The sequence below is a fragment of the Trachypithecus francoisi genome, unplaced genomic scaffold (genome assembly GCF_009764315.1).
Source record: "Trachypithecus francoisi isolate TF-2019V2 unplaced genomic scaffold, Tfra_2.0 Lachesis_group20, whole genome shotgun sequence".
Classification (NCBI taxonomy): Eukaryota; Metazoa; Chordata; class Mammalia; order Primates; family Cercopithecidae; genus Trachypithecus; species Trachypithecus francoisi.
Window position 1 is genome coordinate 64,050,114 of NW_022681466.1, and position 23,118 is coordinate 64,073,231.

The 23,118-nt window shown below is 52.4% G+C and overlaps 1 protein-coding gene across 1 annotated transcript; it reads right to left on the reverse strand.

The window, feature by feature from the left end:
* Positions 1–731: 731 nt before the first annotated feature.
* Positions 732–22,097, reverse strand: PFAS (phosphoribosylformylglycinamidine synthase). The gene is given in 29 exon segments (XM_033184614.1): positions 732–1,213; positions 1,292–1,606; positions 2,046–2,160; positions 2,247–2,338; positions 2,475–2,682; positions 2,810–2,955; positions 3,331–3,450; positions 3,667–3,822; positions 4,035–4,118; positions 4,206–4,386; positions 4,548–4,778; positions 5,041–5,172; positions 5,305–5,399; positions 5,402–5,429; positions 5,704–5,865; positions 6,006–6,067; positions 6,378–6,534; positions 6,650–6,723; positions 12,421–12,549; positions 12,683–12,814; positions 14,289–14,417; positions 14,601–14,725; positions 14,844–14,984; positions 15,322–15,427; positions 15,541–15,730; positions 16,100–16,205; positions 16,927–17,062; positions 17,147–17,327; positions 22,013–22,097. Coding segments are annotated over 28 exon segments (4,005 nt in total). The 5' UTR covers positions 17,289–17,327; positions 22,013–22,097; the 3' UTR covers positions 732–902.
* Positions 22,098–23,118: the final 1,021 nt, after the last annotated feature.

A 23,118-nucleotide genomic window follows, 5' to 3' on the forward strand; every position in this document is an offset into this window, starting at 1 on the left:
TGCAGGTTCCCACCTGTAATCCCAGCACTTTGGGAGGCCAAGGCAGGTGGATCACTTGAGGTTAGGAGTTTGAGACCAGCCTGGGATACATTGTGAAACCCTGTCTCTACTAAAAATACAAAAATTAGCTGGGTGTGGTGGTGGGCACCTGTACTCCCAGCTACTCGGGAGGCTGAGGCAGGAAAATCGCTTGAACCCGGAAGGCAGAGGTTGCAGTGAGCCGAGATCACACCACTGTACTCCAGCCTGGGTGACAGAGTGAGACTGTCTCAAAAAATAAAATAAAAAGAGCTGCTAATTTAGAAGCAAGTATCAGGAATGCTGGGTTCTGAGGCCAGCCCTGAGACAGCCAGAAATGCTGAGAAACTTCCACAAGCAACAATTCCTTCCATTCAGTACAGTGTAGCACTTCAAGAGAAATCCAGAAAGTTTCAGTTCCAGATGAGAACAATGAGGTGGTGAGGGGCTGATCTGCACACTATTGCTGAATTTGTTTGCACCCCCTAAACTCCAATAATGAGAAAAGGGAGCGCAAAACATCCCTCAGAGCCGAGGAGGCAAATGCATGCTGGTGATCACTGGGTGTTGTGAAGTGGGCAACAGAAGCCCCTGCTCCGACCTCAGGAGTCCTAACTTTTCCTTGTCACTCTTTTCTCTGAACCACATGCTATTTCCTGGGCTGAGAAAGGGAATGCCATGTTAGAGCAGAACCGAAAATAGATACAGCCGCGGAAGGAACATCAGCAGGCAGATCATTGAGTCCGCTGAGATTTTGTATTTTGGTCCTTGTCTGTCCAAGATGCTTTTGGAAATAACATGGGGTGTTCCTGAAAGTCACGGGGGAGAGGGCAGCACACACTCACGGGAAAAACCATGGGACCTAGGTGAGCCCCTGTGGCCAGTCAACAGCTCCCTTCCAGGGTCCAGTTTCGGGCATTGATAAAGAGCTGGAGCCAGGGGGAGGTGGTCAGAGTATCAAATGGAGGGGGTCGCCATGCCCACTGCCAAGGCCTCACGGCCCGCTCAGGGTGAGGCATGAGAGCCAGGTGGCGGCCATCACGGGAGCAGATGCCAGCCACGCCCCCTGGGGACCCATTGGGATTCAGAGGGTAGTGCTCTGTGGGGTTCCCGTCATCATCTGCCCAGTGCAGTGGAGCCAAGCCCCTGGCCTCAATCTGAGCTTGGAGTTCCGGAGAAGAAAATGCCACGTAACCTGGGACGGAAAGAGGAGGGAAGTGAGAGTCAAGGTCCTTCACGCCCACCCTCGCCCCCAACCTTCCTCAGGCCTGACCTTCCCCGTGTGCACTCCACACAGGCAGCACGGCGCCCTCCATCCCTCGCAGCATCAGGGCTGGCCCAGGCCCCACACGCACGCTGGCCCAGCGAGACTCATAGCGCCCAGACAGGTTGTGGCGTAGCAGAAGGCCTGGCTGGGAGTCAGGGCCCATCTCCACAGCATCCTCATTGGGGTCGCCTCCTACCCAGCCTAGCAGAGCCAGCAGTTGACAGCCATTACACACGCCCAGGCTGAAGGTGTCTGGTCGCTTCCGGAAGCGCCTCAGCTCACCCCCGGCCAGGGGATGGAAGGTCACGGCAGCTGCCCACCCTAGCCAGGGAATAGGGAAGTCAGGGTGAGACGTGGAGGACCTCGGAAAAGGGAACTGGGAATGAAGGGGCATGGCTGCTCTTCTGTTTCCTTTCTTTCTTCCTTTTCCCTCCCTCCCTCCTTCCTTCCTTTCCTTCTTTTTTTTTTTGAGATGGAATCTCGCTCTGTTTCCCAGGCTGGAGTGCAGTGGCATGATCTCGGCTCACTACAACCTCTGCCTCCTGGGTTAAAGTGATTCTCCTGCCTCAGCCTCCCAAGTAGCTTTTTAATGAAAAAGTGAAAAATTTACTACCAGCATTCTGTTGGCATGTGGCCCGGAACGAATGTGGCCACTCTCTCCTAGCTCGGTGGAGTGAGAGGCCAGCCCCAGGAAGACGGGGCTAAAGGTACCTCTTCAGAAATGTAGGGGAAGGGAGTGGGCAGAAGGCTGCACACTGACCTTTGGCAGAGCCCAGGACATCTGCATAGCTGAAGCCGCCCACGAAGGCCACACCGCGGAAAGTGTCCAGCCCAATTGCCCCAGAGCAGAGGTCCTGCATGGTCACGTCCCATACCTGTGAAGATGGGGATGGGGAGTGTGGGTGGGAGGACATGCAGCTGAGGCTGGAGAACCACCCCCAGCTGCCCCTACCCTGCTCACCTCAAATCCAGCCAAGTGGAAGGCATCAGCCATCTCCCGGTCTCCATTACTGCCCTCCTCTCGCAAGATGGCGACTCGGGGGCTGCGACCACCTTGGGGAAGAATAATTGTCTTTGGGCCAGAAAGTTACTTCCCCACCCCAACTCCCCAAACACCTTTTCCAGGGCAGGCGCAGGCATCCAGGCTCAGTGCCCCCAAGACGCAAAGCCTCTGCACACACTCCCTCACCAGGCTCACGGGGCACGGAGGCTTTGGGAAAGGTGGGAGGCAGGCAATAGCTGGGCCCCGTCCGCTCCCTCAGGCCCCGTTCCTCCTCCGCCACACAGCGAGGCTCTGCCTGCAGCCGGTCCAGCTGGAAACTCGTCTCCTCCCAGAGGGCTCGCAGCTCCCCAACAGGCTCCTCCAGAACCACAGCCCCGTTCACTGACACCCGGACCTAGGAAGAGGAACAAATCTCCCTGGGCTAGGAGAAAGGATGGCCCCTCCACAGTGGGAGAGGGATGGACCATGGCCGCCCCACTCTGACTGCCCACTGCACACTGCTCTCTCCCTCACTTCCTCACCGTGGCGTGGGGCCCGGCCTCGCCTGTGTGGCCCAGCTCCAGGCAGTGGAGGCCAGCATCCCAGTAACGCTTCAGCACCTGGGCCAGGTCTGGCTCCTGCACCTCCAGCACCAGGCCTGGCTCCTCAGCGAACAGCACAGACAGGACTGGGAGAGCAACAGGGGGAGTTAGGGGGATGCAAGAAGGGCTGAGGGAATGCAGGAAGGCCGGGGCGGGGGTCAGAGGGATGCAGCCAGGGAGTTAGGGTGGGGATGAGAGAGGATGAGGGCTGGGAGGGCGGGACTGAGGATGTTTCATCATGGACATCTCAGGGATGGGAAGTCTCAGAGAGAGGCAGGAACATGGCGGGTGCTGGCCAGTTCCATCCAGTTCAGCTGTCAGAGACACAGCACAGAAAAGCTAGTCGGGGAAGACTCAGGGAAAGGGGATTAGAGGGCACTCCACTCTTTAATATACTGGATATGGGGTCTGCAGGGTGGAGAAGGCAGCCCAGGCCGGAGACTAGACCCCAGGTTCCTTACCATCAACCCCAGCGACAGGCACATCCACCTGTAGCCCACAATTTCCAGCAAAGGCCATCTCCAGCAGGCATGTGACAAGGCCTCCATCGCTGACATCGTGGCCTGAACAGAGGAGGCGGTCTGGAGGAAGGAGAAGAAAGCTCAGCAACCTCGGGGCACAAACCTGACAGCCCCCCTCCACCTTCCACAGTCAGTCCGTCAAGAGCGTGTGTGAGAATGTCGGGGGATCTGAGGTACGTTGTCCACTGGAGTCCCTCTTGCCCCACTGCCCAGCTGGTGAACACCTGCTGCACGCCTGGCACCCCGTGCGCCATCTCCCCAGGGGGCTTCACTGACCTTTCAGCAGCCCCTGGGTGATGCTGAAGGCACGCACCAAGTTCTCAGGAACGTCCAGGTCTGGAGGGTGCTCCCCGAGCTGGGAGAAGCACTGGGCCAGAGCCGTGCCCCCCAGCCGGTGCTGCCCAGGGCTCAAAGGCACATAAAGCAGATGGCCTGGGGAGACAGGGAGGGGTGAGGGGAGGGGGACACCTCAGGAGGACCCGTCCCTGAGGTGCTCACAGCACTGCTGTTCCCAGCATGTGGTGAGACGCCCAGACAATCAGTCCCAGAAAACACCACGTCCCAATGTTGAGATGGGGGCCCAGCACTCAAAGCAGGGGCCAAGCAAAGAACACACAAGGTGATGGGATGGGCCACGACCATACCTCTCCCTTCAGGATGCTTGAGGTCTGGGGTCACAGTGGCTGTGATGTCTGGGCAGACGGCATAGGCTGAGATGACCAGTGACCCTGTAGAGCAAGGAGGAGTCCAAAGGAATGAGTTGCCAGGCCAGCCCCGTAGTTCCTCCTCCCCTCCCTGGGGCCCCCACACCTCACCAGGAGCCCGCACGGTCTCAGTGCCAACCCGAGCAGCCATGCTAAGGGAGTCCTTGCCACCGTCCACTGCCACACCCAGGGCTGCCATCACTGCGACCATAGCCTCACAGGCGTCCGCCAAAGCTGCGCCCTCCCCTGGGAGCTTGGCTGCCCACATCCAGTTCCCGCTACACTTCACATCCTGGGGTGGTAGAGGCATGGCATTAGAGGGGAAGAGAGATGTGGAGAGGACAGGGGTGCAGGGGGACTGGGAGGTTGCAACATGAAATGAAGGGCTACAGATGGATGCCAGAGGGTCCTGAAGCCTGGGGGCTCCAGGGTAGAAGCTATGGGAGAACTCACCCGGAGGTCCGTGACCAGAGCAAACACCAAGTTGGTGAGGGCTTCAGCCACGGCCAGCCGGGCGGCGACCTTGGGGTCCAGCAGGCTCTTGACTGGCTGCTCTCCCAAGGCTGTGGCAGCCCCTACGAGCTCCTCATGGCTCAGTGCCACAACCGCTACATCTGCCAGAGGAGTCTGCAGGGGCCCCACACACTGCTGCTGGGCCACCAGGCCGCCCACGGAACGGTCCACCTGTGGAACCAGGTGAGGTTAGCAAGAGAGCGAGGGACAGGGACAGCCTGTGCTCCTGCACCTGCCCCTCCCGCAGTGCAGACAACAGCTCTACTCAGAAGGTTGGTAGCAGGGAGACCAGGCCATCAGGGTGGCTGCCCTGCCCCTGCTGCTTCCCCCCAGGGCCAGGCAAAAACCCCCACAGCAGTCTCTAAGGGCGGGAGGGCAGAGGCAGGGGCACGGAGGAAGCAGGCAGGGGGCAGAGGAGGGGTGCAGGGAGGACCTTATTGGTGAGGTAGCGCTTGCTGGCCACAGCGGGCAACCTCAGAACCCTCTCCAGAGCCTGGCGCACGCTCAGCCCTGGGGGCAAGGCCAAAGGCTGCAGCACAGGGGGCTTCCTCTGGAGGAAGAACTCCTGCAACACAGACAGTGACAGGGAGTGTGAGCACCTGGGGCGGGCCGGGCACAGAGGTGACAAAGTGCATGTGAGGTAAAGGGTGGTGTGGAGCGGACCACAGGAGAAACCCATCCCCCCAACCCCACATACCTTCCGAGGCATCTTGCCCAGCACCCATTCGAGCTCCAGGTCCACAGGGGTTGGCGGGGGTGTCGGGGGGGCATCCCCCTGGCCATTTCTTCGACAGGACACTCCCGATCGTCCACCAGCACTATCTATAGACCCCAGGGACCCCACCCGGGGGGATGAAACTGTGACCACCAGCAGGGAATATTCCTAGAAATCAGGGCACAAATGTGCTTTCCACTCCTTGTTTGGTGTCCGTATTGAGTCCCTGCCCTTCCTTGGCGCCTATGTTCCCCGCAGCTTGTTTGCCACCACCTCCCATCTTCCTCTCATCCCTCTCCCTTGACAGCTCTCTCTCTAGCTCATCCCCAGGTGGCTCATGTCTGCCCCAGTGTCTGCTCCCAACAACCTGGGCCAACTCACTCTTCGGTCTCCAGTGATGGTGCCCACGAAGCACACTGAGCAACGTTCACGGGCACTGACACGAGTCAGGAAGTTCCGGTCGGGGGACCTCAGGAGAAGTGCATTTGATTCCTGGTACTCAGCCCCCCAGATTTCCAGGGCATTCAGGGTCGGGTCCCCGAGCTGCACAGCCATGGCGGGGAGGAAAGAGAAGGGCCAGTGGGCACTCCCATGTCTCATGTTGTTGCAAGAGAGAGATGGGCAGGCGTGGGCTGGGGCTGGCAGGGATGGGAAAATGCCAGACTTCGGGGGATGAGACCCACCTGGAAGCGGCTGGTGTAAATGATGGCTCCAGCTGGGTCACTCAGCTCCTTTAGGACGTTGCCTGGTGAGAGGGTTGCAAGAAGTAGTGACCTAGTGGTGTTCAGGCAACAAAGGGCAGTCCCTGGTCTCCAAAGGAGCCCCTAATTCTGTGTGTTCCTGTGTCAACTGCTGCCTCACCCTCACCACCAATCAATCATCCCACGGCAGCAGGCTTTTACCCTTCCAACCCTGAACCTGTCTAGAATGTACAGAGCATGGAGAATGGGACCCAGAGCTGGGTGGTTGGTTGGAGATTCCTGATACCTCTCCCTAAACCAAACCTGGCAGGATACCAGGCAGGCCCAGTCTCTTGTTCTAATTCCTTTCCTCACCATTGCCACCAGCGCCCTGATCGTGAAGGCTACAGATGGGATTTCCCTTGGGGGCTTCCACACAAGCTCTGATCACACGGTTCATCTTTTGTTCCATCTCCGGGTCTCCTCGCTGCACAGCCCCAAAGTCCAGGTCACTGGTGTTATCTCCCTGCACCTGGGGGCATATATGGCATAGCTTAGTTCAGCGAGGCTGGAAGCTCCTATACGCGCTCCTATGCCTGGGGCCCAGTTATATCAAGGATGCCGCACCTTTAACAATTCCCACTCACCTGCACAGACGAAGCAGCTCCACCTCCAACTCCAATCCTGTAGACGGGACCTCCAACCTTTACAACTTCCATGCCTGTAAGAAGGGAAGGCAGAATCAGAACACCGGGGAAGCCACGAGAAGAGGCCTCGAAAGCAAGGCAGCGTGAGGACAGAGGAAGCTGATGTTAGGGGAGGAGAAGCCTGACACTTTTTTTTTTTTTTTTTTGAGATGGAGTCTCGCTCTGTTGCCCACGCTGAAGCACAGTGGCGTGATCTCGGCTCACTGCAACCCCCGCCTCCTGGGTTCAAGCGATTCTCCTGCCTCAGCCTCCTGAGTAGCTAGCATTACAGGTGCCTACTGTTATGCCCAGCTAATTTTTGTATTTTTTTTAGTAGAGACACAGTTTCACCATGTTGGCCAGGCTGGTCTCAAACTCCTGACCTCAGGTGATCCGCCCACCTCAGTCTCCCGAAGTGCTGGGATTATAGGCGTGAGCCACCCTGCCTAACCCAGAAGCCTTACCACTTGACCGGGTTGACAGGAGAGTAAACTGGTATCAACTACAGAGGACGATTTGGCATTAACAACCAAAATGACAAATGCATGCAGTCTCTGATTGGGTAAATACACTTTGAGGAGTTATCCTGCTGGGTTTTTTTTTTTTTTTTTTTTTTTTTTGAGACGGAGTCTCGCTCTGTCGCCCAGGCTGGAGTGCAGTGGCCGGATCTCAGCTCACTGCAAGCTCCGCCTCCCGGGTTCACGCAATTCTCCTGCCTCAGCCTCCCGAGCAGCTGGGACTACAGGCGCCCACCACCACGCCCGGCTAGTTTTTTGTATTTTTTAGTAGAGACGGGGTTTCACTGTGTTAGCCAGGATGGTCTCGATCTCCTGACCTCGTGATCCGCCCGTCTCGGCCTCCCAAAGTGCTGGGATTACAGGCTTGAGCCACCGCGCCCGGCCCTGCTGGGTTTTGCACAGGTATAAAATCACCTATTTACAAGATTAAACACCATAGTAATGTTTGTATTAGCAAGGACACGAAATAATCTAAAGGCTGACAACAGAGACCTGATTAACTAAACTGTGGTATGTCTATACAATGAAAGACTAAGCCACCAAAAAAAGAGAATATAGGAATGTCATAAAGTAATATGACTTCATCGGTATGAAATTATTCTAAGATATACTGCTGGGCCGGCGCGGTGGCTCAAGCCTGTAATCCCAGCACTTTGGGAGGCCGAGACGGGCGGATCACGAGGTCAGGAGATCGAGACCATCCTGGCTAACCGGTGAAACCCCGTCTCTACTAAAAATACACAAAACTAGCCGGGCGAGGTGGTGGGCGCCTGTAGTCCCAGCTACTCGGGAGGTGAGGCGGGAGAATGGCATAAACCCGGGAGGCGGAGCTTGCAGTGAGCTGAGATCCGGCCACTGCACTCCAGCCTGGGCGACAGAGCGAGACTCCGTCTCAAAAAAAAAAAAAAAAAAAAAAAAAGATATACTGCTAAGCGAAAAATGAAAAAGGCAAAAATATGTATGTCTATTTACAGTAGCATCAAAAAGAATAAAACAATTAGGAGTAAATTTAAAAATAGAAGTAAGGCTTATACACTAAAAACTTTTTTTGTTCTGAGATGGAGTCTTGCTCTGTTGCCCAGGCTGGAGTGAAGTGATGCAATCTCGGCTCACTGCAACCTCTGGATGCGGAAGGATCCTGAAGTCCGGGGACTCCAGGGTAGAAGCTGTAGCAGAACTCACCTATACTCCCAGCACTTTGGGAGATTGAGACGGGCGGATTGCTTGAGCTCAGGAATTTTAGACCAGCCTAGCTAACACGGTGAAATCCTATCTTTACAAAAAATGCAAAAATAAGCCAGGCATGGTAGCAGGAGCTCATAGTCTCAGTTACTCAGGAAGCTAAGGTGGGAGGATCACCTGAGCCCAGAAGATGGAGGATGCAGTGAGCTGAGATCGCACCACTGTAATCCAGCCTAGGTGACAGAGTGAGATTCCATCTCAAAAAACAAAAAAAGAAATAGGAAAGGATCTGAATAGATGTTTCTTTAAGGAAGACATACAAATAGCTAACTAGCATACAAAAACATGCTCAGCCGGGCACGGTGGCTCACGCCTGTAATCCTAGCACTTTGGGAGGCTGAGGTGGGCGGATTACCTGAGCTCAGGAGTTTGAGACCAGCCTGGGCAACATGGTAAAACCCCATCTCTACTAAAATACAAAAGAAATTTCGCCGGGCGCGGTGGCTCAAGCCTGTAATCCCAGCACTTTGGGAGGCCGAGACGGGCGGATCACGAGGTCAGGAGATCGAGACCATCCTGGCTAACACGGTGAAACCCCGTCTCTACTGAAAATACAAAAAACTAGCCGGGCGAGGTGGCGGGCGCCTGTAGTCCCAGCTACTCGGGTGGCTGAGGCAGGAGAATGGCGTGAACCCAGGAGGCGGAGCTTGCAGTGAGCTGAGATCCGGCCACCGCACTCCAGCCTGGGTGACAGAGCAAGACTCCGTCTCAAAAAAAAAATAAAATAAAAAAAAAAAGAAATTAGCTGGGCCTGGTGGCACGTGCCTGTAATCCCAGCTATTTGGGAGGCTAAGGCAGGGGAATTGCTTGAACTCGGAGGCGAAGGTTGCAGTGAGCTCAGATTGCACTACTGCACTCCAGCCTGAGCAATAGAGCAAGACCCTGTCTCTACGGGAAAAAAAAAAAAAAGGAAAGAAAAGAAAACACACTCAACATCATTAGTCATTGAGAAAAACAAACCAAAACCACAATGAAATACTATTTCATACCCACTGTGATGTCTTACAATCGAAAGGATAGGTAATAACAAGCGTTATCAAGGACGTGGAGAAACTGGAACCCTCACACACTGCTAGAAGGAATGTAAAATGGTACAGCTGCTTTGGAAAACAGTTTGGCAAGTTTTTGAAAAGCTGAACATAGTTACCACATGACCCAGCAATTCCACCCCTAGTTATATACCTGGGAGAAATGATAACATATGTTCATACAAAAACTTGTACATAGGCTGGGCGCGGTGGCTCATGCCTGTAATCCCAGCACTTTGGGAGGCCAAGGCGGGCAGATCATGAGGTCGGGAGATTGAGACCATCCTGGCTAACATGGTGAAACCCCATCTCTACTAAAAAAATACAAAAAAATTGGCTGGGTGTGGTGGTGGGCACCTGTAGTCCCAGCTACTTGGGAGGCTGAGGCAGGAGAATGGCGTGAACTCGGGAGGTGGAGCTTGCAGTGAGCCGAAATCGCGCCAGTGCACTCCAGCCTGGGCGACAGAGCGAGACTCTATCTTGAAAAACAAAAAAACAACAAAAAACGTGTACATAAATGTTCACAGCAGCGTTATGCATAATAGCCAAAAAGTTGAAGCAACCCCTAAGCCCAACAACTAAGGAATGGGTACCCAAAATGTGACCTAGCTATATAATGGGATATTATTCAGCCATAAAAAGAAAGGAAGTACTGATGCAAAGGATAACCCCTGAAAACATCAAGCTAAGTGAAAGAAGACAGACGCAAAAGGCCACATATTGTATGATTCCATTATGGTCATGAGCTGATGACATTTTGCTTCACAAAAGACCACATAGACAACAGTGATCCCTTAAGATTATAATGGTGCTGAAAAATTCCTATTGCCTAGTAACATCGTGGCACGCTGGTGGTGATGCTATTGTAAATAAACCTACTGCACTGCCAGTCACACAAAAGTATAATGCAGACCATTATTGTACATATACTACATAATGTTTCATAATGACAATAAATGACTATTGCTGGTTTATGTATTTACTATGCTTTTTTAAATTTTTATTTTTTTTTGAGACAGAGTCTCACTCTGTCGTCCAGATTGGAGTGCAGTGGTACAATCTTGGCTCACTGCAACTTCCGCCTCCCAGGTTCAAGTGATTCTCCTGCCTAAGCCTCCCGAGTAGCTGGGATTACAGATGCGTGCCACCACACCAAGCTAATATTTGAATTTTTGGTAGAGAGGGGGTTTCACCATGTTGGCCAGGCTGGTCTTGAACTCCTGACCTCAGGTGATCTGCCCATCATGGCCTCCCAAAGTGCTGGGATTACAGGCGTGAGCCATTGCACCCAGCCTACATTTTTAATTTTTATTCTTTTTTGGATACAGGGTCTCACTCTGTCACTCATGCTTGAGTGCAGTGGTATGATCATAGCTCACTACAGCCTTGAGCTCCTTGGCTCAAGCGATCTTCCTACGTCAGCCTCCTGAGTAGCTGGGACTACAGGTGTACACCACCATATCCAGCTGATTTTTATTTCTTAATTTTTTTAGAGACGGGGTCTGACTATATTCCCCAGACTGGTCTCAAACTCCTGGCCTCAAGTAATCCCCCTGCCTTGGCCTCCCAAAGTGCTGGGATTACAGGCATGAGCCACTGTGCCCAGCCAACTATACTTTTTACTGTTATTTTAGAATGTACTCATTCCACTTATATAAAACACTTTTATTTTGGCTGGGCACCATGGCTCACACCTGTAATCCCAGTGCTTTGGGAGGCTGACGCAGGAGAATTGCTTGAGCCGAGGAGCTCAAGGCCATAGTGAGCTAGGATAGAACCACTGTTCTGGCCGGGCGCGGTGGCTCAAGCCTGTAATCCTAGCACTTTGGGAGGCCGAGACGGGCGGATCACGAGGTCAGGAGATCGAGACCATCCTGGCTAACACGGTGAAACCCCGTCTCTACTAAAAAATACAAAAAAACTAGCCGGGCGAGGTGGCGGGCGCCTGTAGTCCCAGCTACTCGGGAGGCTGAGGCAGGAGAATGGTGTGAACCCAAAAGGCGGAGCTTGCAGTGAGCTGAGATGCGGCCACTGCACTCCAGTTTGGGCAACAGAGCGAGACTCCGTCTCAAAAAAAAAAAAAAAGAACCACTGTTCTTCAGCCTGGATGACAAAGCAAGACCCTGTCTCTAAAAAGAGAAAAAAAATCCTGCTTGAGAAAGAAAATGTAGATTGAAAATAATAATAATTAACAAAAAAGAGAAAAAAAGTTAACTTAAAAACAGTATGCCATGTTACACTGACAGCAGCTTCATATATCTCATATTTACCATGTCTTTTTTTTTTTTTTTTGACAAGGTCTTGCTCTGTCATCCAGGCTGGAGTGCAGTGGTGTGATCTCCACTCACTGCAACCTCTACCTCCCGGCTTCAAGTGGTTCTTGTGCCTCAGCCTCCTGAGGAGCTGGGACTACAGGCGCACACCATGACACCTGGCTAATTTCTGTATTTTCAGTAGCAACGGTGTTTCACCACGTTGGCCATGCTGGTCTTGAACTCCTGACCTCAGGTGATCCACCTGCCTCAGTCTCCCAAAGTCCTGGGATTACAGGTGTGAGCCACCCTGCCCGGCCCACCATGTCTTGATTGCATTATTTTCTCTTATGCTTAATTTATTCTCATGCTGTTTTGTTCCTCATGGCTCCTAAGTGTACAAAATTCCTGGATAATGTTGCCAGTAAGAGGCTGTGTGGAGTGACTGTGTAGTAAGCTATACCATCTAGGTTTCTGTATGTACACTCTATGAAGTGGGCACAGTGGGCACAATAATGAAATTACCTAATAACCACATTTCTCAGAACGAGTTGTCCATCATTATGTGATGCATAACGTAAGCCAACACATTAAAAACTAACCACTGAAGTGGTCCCTAACTTCCCCCACTGCAGTCATCCTGTGCCGGGGAAAAAGCTGGCGGGATCCAGAGAAAGGTGGCAGGCTCTTACCTGGCTCTGGGGCCTCCTTGCTTATGTGGTCAGCTTCCATGGACCCAATGCCTCCACTAAACATGATGGGCTTGATCCACTCACGCCGCTGGCCGTCTGGGAGCTGGAGGCCTAAAGAGCGGGCGAAGCCTGGAGGGTGAACATCAGAGGGACGTGTCACTCAGTTCCCTCAGTGCTCGCCCAATAGCACAGCCCCTGGGTAGCACACCCCACCCAGAAGCCCCTCTGGGTGTTTGTCGTCCCTCCACACCCCCAGTCTCACCAGCCAACACTGGTTCCCCAAACTTGTTGCCATAGTCAGAAGCTCCATTACTGGCTTCAATGGCAACCTCCAGGGGTCGGGCAAAGTTCCCAGGATACTGGAAGCTTGGATCCTCCCAGGGGAGATTGTAACCTGGAAGGGAAGGAGAGAGAACTCGATGAACTGAATGAACTGTGAAGACAGAGGCCAGAGCAGCCTGCATCCTTCAAGAAGGGTCAAGACCACCAAGGACCACCTGCATGGCTGCAATGTTCCACTTCAGGAAGTCCTGTTTTAGGAAGCCACAGAGCCTGCAGTGAGGCACTGGTCTTCTCTCCACCACCCACACCAGCCTTCCTTCTGACTCTCACAATCAGTTTCACAGGCTTTCCTTTTTTTTTGAGATCCAGTCTCAGTCTGTCGCTCGGGCTAGAGTGCAGTGGTGCAAACTTGGCTCACTGCAAGCTCCGCCTCCTGGGTTCACGCCGTTCTCTCACCTCCGCCTCCCGAGTAGCTGGGACTACAGGCACCCATCACCATACCCAGCTAATTTTTTTGTATTTTTAGTAGAGATGGGATTTCACCGTGTTAGCCAGGATGGTTTCGATCTCCTGACCTTGTGATCCGCCCACCTCAGCCTCCCAAAGTGCTGGGATTACAGACATGAGCCACCACACCCGGCCAAGTTTCTCAGGCTTTCTAAGAAACCAGATTTGAGGGGCAGGTGGTGATCATAAGACCAATCCAGTATCATGCTTTCTGGCTGAATGAAGGCTAGTTTCTTTTTTTTTTTTTTTTTTTTTTTTTGAGACGGAGTCTTGCTCTGTCACCCAGGCTGGAGTGCAGTGGCGGGATCTCAGCTCACTGCAAGCTCCGCCTCCCGGGTTCACGCTATTCTCCTGCCTCAGCCTCCGGAGTAGCTGGGACTACAGGCGCCCGCCACCTCGCCCGGCTAGTTTTTTGTATTTTTAGTAGAGACGGGGTTTCACCATGTTAGCCAGGATGGTCTCGATCTCCTGACCTCGTGATCCGCCCGTCTCGGCCTCCCAAAGTGCTGGGATTACAGGCTTGAGCCACCGCGCCCGGCCATGAAGGCTAGTTTCTAAAGAAAATCGTGGACCTGCAAAGTCAGTCTGGCCACCTCATCTCCCCAGGTCTACACTGATGATCATAGGTAGTGAAAGGCCAGCTATCTTAGAGCCCTCCCTCCCAAGAAAAGGCACCCAGGATGACCCTATGACCTAAGAGATAAAAGTCTAGCCGGGCGCGGTGGCTCAAGCCTGTAATCCCAGCACTTTGGGAGGCCGAGACGGGCGGATCACGAGGTCAGGAGATCGAGACCATCCTGGCGAACACAGTGAAACCCCGTCTCTACTAAAAATACAAAAAACTAGCCGGGCGAGGTGGCGGGCGCCTGTAGTCCCAGCTTCTCGGGAGGCTGAGGCAGGAGAATGGCGTAAACCCAGGAGGCGGAGCTTGCAGTGAGCTGAGATCCGGCCACTGCACTCCAGCCTGGGCGACAGAGCGAGACTCCGTCTCAACAACAAAAAAAAAAAAAAAAAAGTCTGGTGCCTGCCAGGACAAGGAATCCGGAAGGGAAGGTGGATAGAGAGGAAGGAGATGGAACCTGGAATATGCAGATTTCCAAAGCAATAGCCGGCAGTGCCAGCCACCACATGAGCCCCACGGCCTGTGCACTGGACATCTCGAATCCGGCCCCCTGTACCAGTGGTCGCACCACTAAAGGGGCATACTCCTGCAAAGAGAGAGTGGGGAGAGGTTTGGGTGCCTCAGAGACAAATCCCATCTCTGACCACCCCCCTGAAAATAAGGACAACCAGCTTCCCTGATAATTTTCCCCAGGCCCAGCACAGGGCCCTGGACCTTTGCTCTTCCCTATTCTGTGATCTCACCTACTTCTCCAGGGAACCCAGCTCACCTGTGGGAAAGTTGTGAGTCTCTGCTGTGAAGACAACATGTCTCAGACCTTGCTGTTGCCGGAAACGGCTTGGCCGTGTGGGGTCCTCAGGCCGTAGGAATCGGACTTCCTTTCCCTGGATTGCACTGTGGACATATCCGTCCTGGACCCTGCTTCCTTTCTGGGATCTACACTAACCCAAGCAGGGCCTGGGGCCTCCCCTCCCCGGGTCCTGATGCCACCCCAGTCTAGGGCACAACCCACCTGCTGTTATCACAGAATTTGAGGACGTTGTTGGGGTTTGAGGATTTCTGGGTGCTCATGATGGACTCAAACAGTGAGTGCTCCAGCTTCTGCCCATCCACGTGGAGCTGGCCCTTGAAGAACCAGTGTCGGCTGTGCTCACTGCAGGGGGTGATGCAGGGAGGGGTCATTTCTTAAAGCCCTGTCTTCTCACCAGCATTTAACAGCAGAGTTACAGCCAAATTCATACTTAGATAATAGATCAAAACATATTCCAAAAAGTCATAATCTTCAAGTATTCTGTCATTTTGGATTATCCAGAGCCAAAGTGAAGATAAAACCAAAATTTGAATATAGACTCCTTGATGGATGAGGGGAGCCCAGGCCCTCAGAGACTCAGGGAGGCCCCTAAGCCAAGGGAGAGCCATGAAGGCAAGTCCCTGTGGTCTCTCCCAATATCCATGGGCTCAGGTATCAGAACAATCCCATTCCTCCCCACCTATTGGACTGCGCCAAGTCAAAGGCCTCCACAGTGCTCGGGTTCCGCTGTAGCTCCTGGAAGCGCTTGGTGTAGAAGTCTAGGTCCCAAGAGTCTAAAGCCAGACCTAGGAGACAAATCCAGGATGAGGTGACTATGGAACTCAGGCAGCCACATTCCAGATCTCAGCACCCCTACTGGCCTGTCCTGGGCCCTACACCTCCCTCCCCAGTTACTCACCAAGCTCCTGGTTGGCCTTCTCCAGCGCAAGCCGGCCCTCGCCCAGTATATTGATAGGGCCATTGAGGGGTTCCAGGATGCTCTCAGGGGAGAAACTCTGGATGGGATGGGGGAAGTGCTGCTCTGTCATCCGGTCGTGCAGGGTAGCCAGAGCAATGGCTTCCACCTCAGCCGACGGAGGGTGGGCAAACTAGGGGTGCAGACATACAGAGGGCAAGGGGTGAAGAGTTTAAGAATGGAGAGAAATGGTCCACCTTCCTACCCTCTTAGTCATGCAAGGCCAGCCCACTGCCACCCCATATGGCATTTTTTCTCAGATTATAAAAAGACGCCCTTTCCAGGTATGAATCCAGGCCAGGATGCACAGATTAAGGGAAGCATAGGCTGGATTTCTGCCTCATTTACCCCTTAACCAGGTACCTTCAGGCAGTGAACAACCTGTACAACCATATAGAGCAGGCCTAAAGCCAGGAGCACCTGTCCCTGCTTCTCTCTAGAGTTTAGCATCTAATCTTCTATCTCTGGCCCATCTCCTCCTCCTGATTCCCCACCACCTCACCGAGAGCCGGTAGCGCCGGGTGGTCTCCACACGATCCACAGGCCCCAGCCCAGCGGCGTGACACACTGACACGATGTTGGTAGATGTTGGAGTGGAGAAGTTCAGCCTGAGCAATGGGCCTGATGGTTAGGACTGGAGAACCCCTGGCAGGCCTCAGATGAGAGGGTGGATCCTGCCCACTGCTGTCTGGACAACTTCCCACCGCTATCCCCTCACCATTGGCTTTCAGCCTCAGGCTGGGTAACAAGAAACCTGCTTTCAAAGTTCACTCAAACCAAACCATAACTATCCTCTAGCATCAAAACTATTTTTTTTTTTTTTTCTGTGAAACAGAGTTTCGCTCTGTCGCCCAGGCTGGAGTGCAGTGGCGCATATCTTGGCTCACTGCAACCTCTGCTTCCCGGGTTCAAGCAATTCTCCTGCCTCAGCCTCCTGAGTAGCTGCGACTGCAGGTGCATGCCACCAGGCCTGCTAATTTTTCGTATTTTTAGTAGAGACGGGGCTTCACTGCGTTAGCCAGGATGGTCTCGATCTCCTGATCTCGTGATCCGCCTGCCTCGGCCTCCCAAAGTACTGGGATTCCAGGCGTGAGCCACCGCGCCTGGCCAAAACTGTTTGATTTTAACTTGGAGTCCAATTTTATTTTGCTTTGAGAACATGTTTTGGAGCAGGGTGGTCTTTGGAGGGATCTACCCAAATGGGGAAAGCACATGCATTTTTTCCTAGGCAGGAAGTAGCAAAGAGCAAAGGAAAAACAAATCTCCCAAGGATCACAAGAGGAAGCGGAGGAAAGCAGGAGAAAGGCGTGGGCAGGATGAGATACTTACCTGGGCCCGACCTCCAGCAGCAGGTCACTGGAGCCTGAAAGGAGCCAGGACTCCCGAGCAACATCATCCAGCAATAAAGGGCAACCAAACAGCCACATCAGCTTCTTCATCTCCTCAGCACTGGGGAGGGCCTCAGCTGCAGGAGACAGGGCAAGGACACCTTGAGACACTGCCCCCAGAACGAGGCATGTCCCCCAAGAATCCAATGCCTGGGCCCAACCTGTCCAGTTCACATTGTAGCACAGTTCAGTCTCGATGCCCTGCAGCTCTGGCAGTTTCCCTTCCAGTTTCCTTCGAGTGTGTCCAGAGGCTGCCCCCTCATGGCCAGAAGGACGAACATAGAAGTGAAGGACTGGGGACATCTCTGCAGGTGTCCTTTGCTGGAGAGATGAATTAGGTTCCTAAAAAATAACATTAACTGAGCCAGGCGCGGTGGCTCACACCTGTAATCCCAGCACTTTGGGAGGTTGAGGAGGGTGGATTGTCTGAGGTCAGGAGTTCGAGACCAGCCTGGTCAACATAGTGAAACCCTGTCTCTACTAAAAATACAAAATTAGCTGGGTGTGGTGGCAGGCGCCTGTAATCCCAGCTACTAGGGAGGCTGAGGTTGCAGTGAGCTTAGATCGCGCCACTGCACTCCAGTCTGGGCAACAAGAGCAAAACTCCTTCTCAACAAATAAACAAAACAAATAAATAAATAAGATAAAAAAAACATTAACCATGGCCTATCTGTTGAATTGATTTCAGATTTCAAGGAAAGTTGAGGTGTTAGGGATAGGGCAGCGGAAAGTGATAGGGACATTTAGAGAAACAAGGTAACCTGAAAAATGTAACCTTGGAGATTTTAAGGAACCTTGTAAAATGTGGTCTTTATTAATGTGGTCGGGAGGTGACAGATGCATGCTTGACACAGGTTCCCAGAGTGCATGCACTTTGCTGGGTCCCAGGCAAGGTCTTAGGAACACTGCTGTGAATCAAGACAGAAACTATGTCTGCTCTCACAGGGTTTATATTTTATTGGGGGAGAAAGGCCAAGTACCCAGACATTTCCAGTCCCATGTAGTGAAGGTCAGCAGACTGTGAACACCAATCCTGCACTTTAGGTGTCAGGAAAAATTTCCTGAGAGAAATGGCATCAGCCATGGATGGAATGTTTGTGTATCCCCCTCTCCCAATTCATATATTGAAACCCTAATCCTCAATGTTATGGTATTTGGAGGTGGGGCCTCTGGAAGGTAATTAGGTCATGAAAATGGAATTCTCATCTCGCTCTGTCTGTCGCCCAGGCTGGAGTGCAGTGGCCGGATCTCAGCTCACTGCAAGCTCCGCCTCCCGGGTTCACGCCATTCTCCTGCCTCAGCCTCCTGAGTAGCTGGGACTACAGGTGCCCGCCACCTCGCCCAGCTAGGTTTTTTGTATTTTTTTTAGTAGAGACGGGGTTTCACCATTTTGGCCAGGATGGTCTCGATCTCCTGACTTCGTGATCCGCCCGTCTCGGCCTCCCAAAGTGCTGGGATTACAGGCTTGAGCCACAGCGCCCAGCCTAAACCTCTTATAACCTGCCCTTATAAGAAGAGGCCAGATTGGGCCGGGCACAGTGGCCCACACCTGTAATCTTAGCCCTTTGGAGGCTGAGGTGGGAGGATTGAGCACAGGCGTTTGAGACCAACCTGGGCAACATGGCAAAAACCCCATCTCTCTCAAAAAAGATACAAAAATTAGCTGGGTGTGCTGGCATGTGCCTGTAGTCCCAGCAACTGGGGAGGCTGAGGTGGGCTCAAGATCACTTGAGCCCGGGGAGGCGGAGGCTGCATTTAGCCGTGATCGAGCCACTGCACTCCAGCCTGGGCAACACGGTGAGAACTTGAGATCAGGAGTTTGAGACCAGCCTGATCAACATGGTGAAACCTCATCTCTACTCAAAAAAATACAAAATTAGCCGGGCATGGTGGTGCATGCCTATAATCACAGCTACTTGGGAGGCTGAGGCAGGAGAATCACTTGAACCTGGGAGGCGGAAGTTGCAGTGAGCTGAGATGGAGCCATTGCACTCCAGCCTGGGCAACAAGAGCGAAACTCCATCTCAAAACAAACAAAAAAAAAGGATCTCTGATCACAAAGCTTTTGTTTAATAATTTATTGGTTGATGATATCATGTCATAATTTATTTATTTACTTATTTTCTTTTTCTTTTTTTTTGAGATGGATTCACTCTGTCACCCAGGTTGGAGTGCAGTGGCACAATCTCGGCTCTCTGCAACTTCTGCCTCCTGGGTTCAAGCAATTCTCCTGACTCAGTCCCCTGAGTAGCTGCGATTACAGGCACGTGCCACCATGCCCAACTAATTTTTGTATTATTAGTAGAGACGGGGTTTCCCCTTGTTCACCAGGCTGGTCTCCAACTCCTGACCTCAAGTGATCTGCCCACCTCGGACTCCCAATGTGTTGGGATTACAGGCATGTGCCACCATTCCGGCCCATAAATTACTTAAAAAAAAAAAAGAATTGCTTAAGCAGGGCCGGGCATGGTGGCTCACATCTGTAATCCTCGCACTTTAGGAGGCCAAGACAGGCAGATCACTTGAGGTCAGGAGTTCGAGACCAACCTGGCCGACATGGCGAAACCCTGTCTCTATTAAAAATACAAAAAATTAGCCGGGCATGGTGGCAAGCGCCTGTATTCCCAGCTACTTGGGAGGCTGAAGCAGGAGAATCGCTTGAACCCAGGAGGCAGAGGTTGCAGTGAGCCAAGATTGAGCCATTGCACTCCAGCCTGGGTGACAGAGCAAGACTGTGACTCAAACAAACAAACAAACAAAAAAACGAATTGCTTAGGCAGATCCTGAATTCCAGCAGAACAGCTGACTCCACTCAACTCAAAGACTCCCACAGAAGCCAGGAGCAGTGGCTCACGCCTATAATCCCAATGCCTATAATCCCAGCACTTTGGGAGGCCAAACTCCTGCTTGAGCCCAGGAGTTTGAGACCAGCCCTGGGCAACATGGTAAGACCCTGTCTTCATAAAAAATATTAAAAATTAGCTGGACATGGTGGCATGTACTTGTGGTTCCAGCTACTCAAGAGGCTGAGGCAAGATGATCACTTGAGCCCATGAATTGGAGGCTGCAGTGAGCTACGATTGTGCCACTGCACTCCAGCCTGGGTGACACAGCAAGACCCCATCTTTCTTTATCTTTCTTTTTTTTTTGAGATGGAGTCTCGCTCTGCCGCAAGGCTGCAGTGCAGTGACACCATCTTGGCTCACTGCAACCTCTGCCTCTCGGGTTCAAGCGATTCTCCTGTCTCAGTCTCCCGAGTAGCTGAGACTACAGGCGTGCACCACCACGTCCAGCTAATTTTTATATTTTTAGTAGAGATGGGGTTTCACCATGTTGGCCAGGATGGCCTCGATCTCTTGACCTCGTGATCCGCCCGCCTCGGCCTCCCAAAGTGCTAGGATTATAGGCGTGAGCCACCGCATCAGGCAGACCTCATCTTTCAAAAAAAAAAAGAAAAAAGAAAAAGACTCCCACAGTGGAACCAAGTGTGCATGAGAATCAGTTTCTTCATCTCCCTGTTTCATGACCTCACCCTGCACTCTTCAATCAATGATTTTCACACTTCAGCCCAATCCTACTCCAAACCCTTAAAAACCCTAGCCTCAACATACTCTGGGGGATGTATTTGAGGTTTCCTCCTGTCTCCTTTGCAGCAGCCCTATGATTAAACCTCTTTCTCTGCTGCAACCTGGTGTCTTGGTGTATTTACCTCCAGTGTTTTAGCCTAACATTCAAAGGACCTCCCCATCTATCCCAAACTACCTATCCAATTTCTGGTTCCATTGCCTCTCAGCAAGACCCTGGCTTTACTCAACAAACTCTGCTGTTCCCCTAGTCTTGACATCTCAGTAAACAATGCCATCATCCAATTTGTTACTCAAGACAAAAACACAGAAGTCATGCTGAATTCTCTTTCCCTCAGACTCTCTAAATCCAATCCACCAGGAAATCTAATTCCAATCATATCTCAAATCCCTCATCTCTTCATCTCTACTACTTCACTCTAGTTCAAGTAAGACACCATCATCACTCACCTTGACCAATGCATTAACCTCCTGACCACTGCATAACCACAATTCATTTGTCACACATCAGCATAAAGTGTATTATGGCTTCCCATTACACATGGTATAAATTCCAACTCAGCATCCTGGTGTACCAACTGTGGCCACTCTCCGGCCTACCTCTCCAACCCTATCTCACACCATTCTCTTTTTCACCCACAATGCACCAACCACATTAGCTTCTTTTCTATTTCTCTAACTTGCCAAGCTCAGACCTGGAAGGCATTTTTTTCACCCTGACATATGCATGGCTAACTCCTTCTTGTTATTTAGATTTCTGGTGATTCGCCTTCGTGGAAAAGGCTTCACTAGCCACTAAGTGGTTACTATCAGATGGCCCTATTTTTATTTCCTATATAGCGCTTATCACTATGGGATGTTTTTACTTTTCGCTCTATATTCCCCACTAGAAAAAAAATCTCTACGTGGGCATGGGATGTTGCTGTTTCGTTTCCATTGAATTACGAAGGCTTAGAACAATACCAGGGCTTGAAACGCAAAAAAAATTCTAACACTTGTGGACTGACTGAATGAACTCTTGATTCTCACCACTCTTCAGCCCCTCCCCCACTTTCAGGACAGTCTTCCTGAAGGCATTTTGTTTATTAAGCCACTTGATTTCCGTCTATCATTCCCAGTAAAATGCAAGTTTCAAGAGCTCAGAGACAGGGTTTGCGTGCATGAGCGCTGTATCCCAGTCGGCGGCCGGCGGACTTTCTGTTAGTTGAATCCACGAATGGGATAATGGGGCTAAGTTTACATGGGGGTCGGCCATACCTGGGGTCTGCAGAACGCACGCAAGATAGGATGAATGGACGCCTCCACTAAAGCAAATGCGCGGGCACCAAGTAGACACAGCTCAGCCTGGGGGGGATATTGAAGGGGCCAGACCAGGCTTGGGCTAGATGACAAAAGGCTGCACCTGGAGGAGGTTCCAGGTCCGTACGCGGTAAATATACTCACGTGGAAGACGCACTAGCGGCCACAGAGTACCTCGAATCGTCGCGCGCGCTTGTTACGTCATCCACGTGCGCCGCGGGCAGAGACTGGACCTGCCTGCGCCGGGGCGACTACGCCCCGCCCACTTTTCCCAGCCGGCACGCAAAATTCTAGGTTCTTGGAGGAGAGAGGTTTATTCCCAGGTGGTTTCTCCCACAAATCTGTCTTGAATTGACGTTTGTGAAAATACATTCTGTTCCCCCTCCCCGCGGGGACAGTTAAGTAATGACATCAATTACTTAAGGCCGTAACGCAAGCATGTGAAAGGTGTACTTTGGAGGCGTTACGAGGAAGCGCTTCTCTGCTTGGCAAGATCAAGGTGACTGAAAGATGCTTAGAAGTCATCCATCAGGCGGGCTGTGTTTGAGTTCCTGAGCTCTCCCACCCCATCCATGTGAAGGCCTGCGGGATGCCGGACAGGATGTCACTTAGAAGGGAGACGGAGGCTGGGCGCGGTGGCTCCCGCCTGTAATCCGAGCATTTAGGGAGCCCAAGGCGGACGGATCGCTTGAGCCCAGGGGCTCGAGACTAGTCTGGGCAACAATGCGAAACCCTGTCTCTAATGAAAAATACAAAAATTAGCCGGGTGTGGCGGTGCACGCCTGTGATCCCAGCTACTCGGTGTGCTGAGGTGGGAGGATCGCTTGAGCCCGAGAGGTCGAAGCTGCAGTGAACCGAGATGGCGCCGCTGCACTCCAGCCCGGGCGATAGAGCGAGACCCGTCTCAAAAAAATCAGAGGGCCAGGGGCGGTGGCTCACGCCTGTAATCCAGGCACTTTGGGAGGCTGAGGCGGGTGGATCAATGAGGTCAGGAGTTTGAGACCAGCCTGGCACATGGTGAAACCCTCTCTCTACTAAAAATACAAAAAAAAAAAAAAAAAATTAGCCGGACCTAGCGGCAGGTGCCTGTGATCCTAGCTACTCAGGAGGCTGAGGCCGGAGAATCGCTTTAACCTGGGAGGCGGGGTTTGCAGTGAGCCGAGATCGCGCCACTGCACTCCAGCCTGGGCGACAGAGCCAGGCTTCGTCTTAAAAAAAAAAAAAAAAAAAAATCAGAGAAAAGAGACAGG